At 53.7% G+C, this 7844-nt stretch overlaps 3 protein-coding genes across 3 annotated transcripts; 1 reads left to right on the top strand and 2 right to left on the bottom strand.

Annotated features, from left to right (window-relative positions):
- Positions 1 to 837: 837 nt before the first annotated feature.
- Positions 838 to 2308, bottom strand: BDV17DRAFT_25374 (uncharacterized protein). The gene is made up of 2 exons (XM_073756687.1): positions 1598 to 2308; positions 838 to 1540 (listed from the first exon to the last, which is right to left on the bottom strand). The coding sequence occupies exons 1-2, from the start codon at positions 1824 to 1826 to the stop codon at positions 1068 to 1070; spliced, it is 702 nt and encodes a 233-aa protein (XP_073609896.1). The 5' UTR covers positions 1827 to 2308; the 3' UTR covers positions 838 to 1067.
- Positions 2309 to 3936, top strand: zrfB (low-affinity Zn(2+) transporter ZRT2). The gene has a single exon (XM_073756685.1). The coding sequence runs from the start codon at positions 2791 to 2793 to the stop codon at positions 3841 to 3843; it is 1053 nt and encodes a 350-aa protein (XP_073609895.1). The 5' UTR covers positions 2309 to 2790; the 3' UTR covers positions 3844 to 3936.
- Positions 3937 to 4399: 463 nt separating this feature from the next.
- ura7 (small subunit rRNA maturation protein UTP4) lies at positions 4400 to 7831 on the bottom strand. Its single transcript, XM_073756669.1, has 3 exons — positions 6435 to 7831; positions 6141 to 6373; positions 4400 to 6077 (listed from the first exon to the last, which is right to left on the bottom strand). Exons 1-3 carry the CDS (start codon positions 7489 to 7491, stop codon positions 4560 to 4562), a joined length of 2808 nt encoding a protein of 935 aa, XP_073609894.1. The 5' UTR covers positions 7492 to 7831; the 3' UTR covers positions 4400 to 4559.
- Positions 7832 to 7844: the final 13 nt, after the last annotated feature.

The raw sequence follows: 7844 nt of genomic DNA, 5'->3' as shown, positions 1-7844 counted from the left end.
TTGACGTGGAACATCTACTCCAGACCAGGAGTATACCAACGAGTCACGGCTTTCCCGGGGTGCAGGTGGCCTTGACTCGTCGGTAAAGGAACCGAACTCTTGCCCCTGGTTCCATTTGCGTATCAGATTACGTTGCTCGAGTCTATATGCCGGTGATGCTGGTGCTTTTGGGCAGCTTCGCCCTAAGTTTCAGACTTGAAACCTGTTGTGGCTGTTCATCCATCTCAAGGAATAACGTTAAATGAGCATTGAACACCTTATTCTGCTGCCTGCGCGTGCGTGGACTATGTGGAGAGCCTGCAGTGCAGTCGAGATGACATACATATGATTCGAGTCCACTACGCGTCAAACCACAAGCTTAACTGTTTTTTTTGGGGCTAGGACATTACGGGATCAGCGCCAATATATCTCAGCAATGTCAGCTTTAATTTGCACGGATCTAGTGTTGGTAGACCTGGTTCAATTTTCCTGTGGCTGGTTACAGGCTACCGTACACGCTATCGGCCAGACAGGACATCGTTACGGCTTGACTTCGGCTCTGTGCCTTGTGCACCGACATGGTGAAACTGGGCATCGTATACATAAGACGTGCCTGCCTGTTAGATAATTGAGATCTTAGGCATCGAGCCATCGGGGTCGCGTCTTGGCTCCAGACAGCGTTTCGGCTTGAGTGCTGGTGTAACGACGCGGCATTGCGCCGCCGCTGCGCGCTGTCAAGAGCCGTATCGCAGCTCGCCAAGTTGACTGCGAGGACGCAGATACGCAATCCTGCGAGGTCGCTTATCGAATGTTATCGCGTGAGCGTGATGTCAGCTTTGTCGTAAGTCGCGCGGGGTATTGCAGACGCTAGCTGAGCTCGTTATCTTGCGCAATGCGCATGACTTGTGAGATGTGGCACAGTGAGCAGGCGCTTGGCCGGGAGACTGCACCATGTATAGGTGACACGCTCAAGCTCAAAGAGATCCGCTGCGTGAATTGGAGACGCGATACTCGGTGATAATCGACCGGCGGAATTCGCGGCTAACTTTAGAGGTCGAAGAGGGAATCTCGAACTCATCTCCAACGCCCTACTCCTCGTCGAGGTCCCCTTGAGCCTGCGTTGATATCCATTCTTCCATTAAGACTTGACGCTTCGGTTCTGCCGTCTCCGTCCTGGCTTTCCCCTTATCTCCCTTCCGCGTGACGAGCAGACAAAGCAACCAGCCGTGGATGTTGAAGCTCTCGTAGTTTGTCCTGAAACCTAGTTTCTTGTCTTCACTCTCGTCTGCTTCAAGTAGGGGACCATCCCTCTTCCCTTTCGAGCGTTGACCCTCTGACGTGCCGTCTGCTTCATCTGCTCCGGTTTGCGGAATATCATCCAACTTCAGCTCCGACTCGCTGTCGCTCTCCACCAAAATCCCGGCGTCTGGCTGTCCACCATCTGCAGTACCCGAGCCCGTTCGCTTGCGCTTATTCTCTGGTTCTTCGAAGTTCTTATGTCTCGTTAGAAGCGAATGGCGGGTGCGCGACTCCCGGAGGAATATTGCGACCTCGAAATCCTCTATATCCGCTACCGTCAGCTATCGGAATAGATAACTTCATCACGCTTGGACCTCACCTTCGGCTATCACATCCTTCACTGGCTTGCCCTTCTTTCGAGCAAAAAGTCTCTCGTTCTCTTCTCGCAGCTTCGGGAGAACTAGTGGTCGAACAGCGGCGAAGATGCGCGGCAGGACAGGGTCGCGGCTATTGAGGAGCCATCGTGTGTCGGAGGGGTCTTCCAGGTAAATCCGACATTCGAGCACAGAGAATTTGCTGATCCGGAGATATCGTCGTATGGGAGCCATGAGCGTGCTTTTAAACTTTTCTTCCAAGGAACGAAGCGGATGTCCCTACGGTGTCGATGATGTAGTCGAAAGCTGAGCTTAATGACGTGCATTACGTAATCACCTGCATCTCATCTGCCAAGACCTTTGAATCACATGATTTTATTAGTCGCGTCAGCCAATCAACGACGGCGGAAAGCAAAGTCGCGGATCCTCCACCCGCCACTCTCCCAAGGTCCTCAAAAACTCTGGACGTCGAAGCACCGGTGCTGTCCTCAAGGTCCTCATGCCCACTGTCACCCGGAGCTGCCCGCTTGGACTCGATTCCCAATCCCACCATGACCATTCCTCTCCTTTCCCCCGCCATCTCTCCAGTTCGCATCTATATGCTGTCTTGCAGTCTTTACCATAGGTCTTATAGCTAACACGGCAAGCCGTTCCTTCCCACTGTCCTTACTCTTTGAGTCTGGTCGGCTTGGTCGCTAGCTATATTGCGTTGGGTTGAACTTGCATCCCACGATAAGCCACCACTACGAAGGTCCTCACGCTAGAGTCTTGTCGGCCCCTTCTCACGACAGACTGTGCCTCTTGATAGGCCTCGCACTCTCCGAAGACATTAAAAGGAGCCACCTAAACGGACATTACCGCTTGAGGCGACTCAGGCGAGATATCTGTGCGTGGGGGGCGTGCTATAAATCCTATAAGAAGCACAGGACAAGAAAAACCAAGACCTTCCAAGCATACCAAGCATACAGATCTTCGACTTGGCCTTCCTGAGGTCCTCCCTCCCACGTGGTTTCGATCTGGCCTGCATTCTTGTGACCCTGTCCGACGTTTGACGCTCTCTTACGGGGTCGAATCGCAGAGGAGCAAAGGCCATAGGCTCTTCGTGACCCTTTCTTTTTTTCGATATCGAAACGGCCGTGCTTTGCCGCTGTGCAACTGAGACGTCCGCAGACCTTCTGCACCTCGTTTATCAGACACGATGAATCCTCTTCTTGCTCTTGTGCCCCGCGCCGAGGACGGTGCTCCTCCTGCTTGCGATGCGGGTAACGAGTACGACGGCCGCATGGGCGTGCGCATCTCTGCAATCTTTGTGATCCTTGTTGGTTCGACCTTTGGCGCTCTATTTCCTGTCTTGACGCGCGGCTTTCAAAACTCGAAGATCTTCGACTGGGCTTTCTTTATCGCCAAGTACTTCGGTTCTGGAGTTATCATTGCTACGGCCTTCATCCACTTGCTGGGTCCTGCGGAGGAAGCCCTAAAGAATGAGTGTCTCACTGGTCCAATCACTGAGTACTCTTGGGCGGAGGGAATTATTCTTATGACGATTGTTGTTCTGTTCTTCGTCGAGCTAATGGTTGTCCGCTACTCTCGGTTTGGTGCTAGTCATGGTCATGATCATGGTCATGACCACGACGAGCCCAAGACAACCGAAGTTACGCCAACGGATGTCAAGAACCACATCCCTGGCGAGGACCACCTCGGCCACTACCGAGAACACCGTGACCTCGAGCTAGCCGACAAGAACTCTTCTCTGGAAGAATACATGGCCCAGCTCACCTCGGTCTTCATCCTCGAGTTCGGTATCATCTTCCACTCCGTCTTCATTGGTCTGACCCTCGCCGTTTCCGGCGAAGAGTTCACGACTCTCTACATCGTCCTCGTTTTCCACCAACTCTTCGAAGGTCTTGGTCTCGGCTCCCGCCTGGCCACCATCCCCTGGCCCCGCTCAAAACGCTGGACACCCTATTTGCTTGGTCTGGGTTACGGAATCTCGACCCCCATCGCCATCGCCATTGGTCTGGGTGTCCGTAAGTCTTACCCGCCCGAGGGCTACACCACCCTCATCGTCAACGGAGTCTTCGATTCCATCTCAGCCGGTATCCTCATCTACACTGCCCTCGTCGAGCTCATGGCCCACGAGTTCATGTTCAGCACGTCGATGCGCAAGGCTCCTATTCAGAATGTCCTTGCTGCCTTTGGGCTCTTGTGTCTCGGTGCGCTGTTGATGGCGCTGCTCGGAAAGTGGGCTTGATTTGTCCCGTTTTATTTGTCCCCGGCCACAAAAAGAAAAGTTTGATTACTGGCCGATTTGCTTGTTTAATTATACTGAGTCATGATTTATATCCCGTCGCTTAGAAGGCATTTTTGTTTAGTTAGTCATGGTTATTTGTGGGTTTTGTTTGCAGGGACCAGGGTTATAATGAGATCTTTGATGACTCTAATAATGGTTCAAACGATCGTAGTTGTGGTCGTTCAGGTAGCATGTTATATATGCTGTTGGAACCTGGTTTGAGCATTCTTCAACCCTCCGTGGCACCGGAGGACTGGCGGGGTTTGAAATATATACATTCCGTGTCTGTTGACGTCGACCTCGACCGCGGTAAATATCGTTTCTTCCTCTGCTTCCCCTACTATATCTATTTGCCATAATGCCCTGTGGCCCAATGGTAGCTTTCTACTGTCTTAAGTTCGACTGTTGTTGCCCTGGCAGGTAGAGGTAGTTAGGCCAAAACGAATCAGCGACACTACTACGTGGCTTCTAGAGAGATTAGACTCAAATTAGAATCTAGACACACGTAGCGTACTCTATTCGCCTGCAAATTATGGGGGAAAACATAAGATAACACGATGGACCATTGCAATAGGACGAACTGAGTGGACTGTCTAGGCTTGCCTTGTTCTTTGCACAGCACAATATACTCGGATATCAACAAAGATGTATTTGCAACGCAAAATCCCTTTCCTACTCTACTCGTACTCGCGCACATAGCGATCCGGCAGGTCGACGTCCCACATAGGTCTTTCCACAACGGCAACTTCCAATCCTCTCTCCTCAGCGTCGGCCTCATTGTCTGAACTCAGAGGGACGATCCCCAGGATACCACGGTATTTATACGTGAACCACCACCTCCGCGACTCGGTGTCGGACTTGACGAGTTGTTTTGAACCGGACTCGGCGCCACTCGATTTGTTGTTCTCCCGCCGGAGTCGAGCAAGTCGAGCATCATTATCCTCGTCTTCCTCCTCGTGGTCATCCTCATCATCCTCACGCTCCTTCTCAAGTCTAACCCATTCACCCTGGGATGCATCGGGTCCAGTGAACGCGCGAGCCTTCGAGTCGAGGAAGCCGACTGACTGAGCGAGAGGAATCTTGCCACCTGCGCCGGTGTCCTTCTTGTTCTTCTTTCCGGGTGTGGACTGAGCGTCTTCGTCACCTAGATCGCGCTTGCGCTTATTCTGTTTCTTCTGATTCTGTAGCTGTAGCTGCTTCTGATTCTGGCCCTTCTTAGACGTGTCTGCTTCAGCGGCGGTTTCGGCAGTAACAACCTCAGACAATTCCTCAGTCGACGGGAAATCATGCCTCAGATCAAACATCCACAGCCACGAGGTACCGTACAGCCAGAGGCGCTCACGGGAGTTGGAGAGATCCCAAAGGCAACCCATTGCGCGATCGCGGACGCCCTTGAAGTCGGCAGGGAGGAAAGCCTTGGGGTTGCGGCGAGACCACTCGGAGAGTTTACCCTCTAGCGCATCGAGCTCGACGAGTTGATGTTCTGTCGTGACGGCTATAAGGCGGGTCTCATCTGGCGTTGAGCCATTTGTGGGAAGGTTAGAGGATGAGCTAGGAGGACGGAAAGAGAGGAGAGCGACGCTGGATTTGAGACGGGGGATGGGCGAGTCTGTGGCGATTGCGCGCCAGCGCTCGCCTTCTAGGACGGGAGAGTCGTCTTCATCGTCGGAATCAGAGTCAGAGTCCGACTCGTCGGATGCGGCTTTGGTCTTGGGCGCTTGCTTTGCGGCCTTTTCGAGCGTCCAGGTGTCGATGCAGCCGGATAGATCGCCAGAGGCGAGGGTCTTGCTGTTGTGGCTGAAGACAATGCATCGGACGGCGCGTTCGTAGTTTCCTAACGTGCCGTGTGAGATATTTTCGAATCGCGCATGGCGCGGCGCTCGGTGTAGGTTGACCAGCTGTGGCAGGATCTGAGGTTTCTCCTGTGCGGACGATGCAGGCTGGATTCGTGCGAGGGAGATGTCGCTGTTTGGGCGAACAATGCAGAGCCATCGGCTGTCGGGTGAGACTGTTACGAGGCGGGCACCTTCTTCGGATATGAACGCTGGGATATTGTCGAGTTTCTGGACGCGTAGGGTTCCGCGCTCGTCGCCTTTGCGCCGTCTGACTGTGAAAACCTTGATGCTGGATATCGTGGCGATGACCAGGATTTTTCCGTCTGTAGATAAGTCTGCGGAGGTGATGTTTTCTTCGCCCTACGGATAGGAATAAAGAGCGTTAGAATGTGCCGACGGATCGATCGCTGCGCTGTATCTTACCTGAATCAAGACCTTCCCAACCAAGCGATGCCGTTGTCCGTCCGGGACGTCGTGTACAGAGACAGGACCACGAGACACGCGCCAGATGTTGACCTCTCTATCCCAGAAGCTCATTACCAGTCTGGATGAAGGGGAGGAAACGACGGGAGGTATTTGAGGAAGGCTCGGCAGATTTCTATGGTGCTCTTTCCCGAACTCTCGTAGAGGCAAGACGACAGGGCTAGCATCGGGCCCTGTTTGTAGTTACTGTTAGCCGTCGAGCACTCGTGGGCTACAGCGGAAGAGAATGCATACCTCCAGAAACCACAACACTGAGGTTCTTGGTCTCGTAGACAGCAAAAGTTTTCACATCATGGGTGTGGTATCTCCGATGCGTGACCTCCACCCACCGACTACTCTTGTCGCCCTTCTCGCCAGGCTTCTTCCTGTAGACGACCGTCCGCTGGTCGGCACCACCGCTAACAACCGTCTCTCCGTCCGCACTCACCGCGACATCCAATGTATCCGCAAGATGTCCCTGAACCCGCTGAATGAGAGAAAAATTCTTCGCATCCCAGAACCGGACTTCACCCGCCGAGTCACCGGATACAATCGTCCCATCCGGCAAACATTTCACCGACCAAACGAGCAACTCCTTCGAGCCCCCCGTAGGCCCCTTGCCCAAACTAATCGTGCGCAGCAGCTGGCCGTTCCGAATATCAAACACACGAATTGAACTATCCGCATACCCAGCAACAATCGTATCGCGGTTCTGGAACGTCACACTAAGCACACGCGGCTTCTTTGTCGACGGCCTCAACGTCTTCAAAAACTTAATATCATCATCCTCCGTCGAGAGCAAAACGATGCTCCCGTCCGCGCACCCGGCCGCCAAATGCTGCCCCACGAATTCCCCCTCCTTCGCAGGCATCGGCTTGTTATCCTTCCCCTTGGTAGGCGTCCACCGCGGCTGCGCAGCAAGACACCACATCTCGCCATAATTCCCACTCGAGTGCCGCTTGGGCCGACCACTCTCAAGATCCCACTCCGTAACAGTCGTCGAGTACCCAATGCTAAACAGCCGCAATCGCCCAGCTTGCTTTTGTGTCCCGTCCGGGCCTGGCTCAGCGGGGTCGAGCGTCCACGCTAATCCCTCAATGCTGCGGTCCTTTCCGCCACGGAGGACCGTCTCCTGGAACCAGGCGCCGCGCGCGGGGTTCCAGATTTCGATGTCGCCGTTTGCGCGCCCGACCGCGAGGCGGAGGGTCGATACGCCCTTTCCGCTTAGCCCGATTGAGGGGGGATGCGAGAAGGAAAGCGCATTTATGGCTTGCGGGTTGTAGGGGACGAAGCGGCAGCGGTGGATGTCCATTGTTGGCTATGGTATCTGGTATAATGCGCTGGGTGTTTGGAAGTCTCGTGTCTCGTCTCGGTTTGCGGAGTTCTCACGCTGAATGCGAAGGCGCTGTATCGAGAGCTAAAAACGGAAGACTGGCTCGAGGTAAAGAGCCTACCGTTATACAGACATTCCGGTGTTGGTAGATGCGTAATAGGAGTGTTGGAAATAGAGCTCTGCCGGTGGACTGTTGGACTCGCCGGTGTTCTACTTTTTTTTCTGATACAAATTTTAGCGCCGCGGAGCCGGTCCACCGCAAGCTACGTATCACGTGACTCGCATTTGAGGACCATGGTTTCCTTTGGTGGACCGCCTTGTCAACCAACACT

Source organism: Aspergillus undulatus (genome assembly GCF_047715775.1).
Source record: "Aspergillus undulatus strain CBS 261.88 unplaced genomic scaffold BDV17scaffold_115, whole genome shotgun sequence".
In the NCBI taxonomy this organism is placed as follows: Eukaryota; Fungi; Ascomycota; class Eurotiomycetes; order Eurotiales; family Aspergillaceae; genus Aspergillus; species Aspergillus undulatus.
Note: the sequence above shows the minus strand (reverse complement) of the source record. Positions and strands in the feature narration are given on the sequence as shown.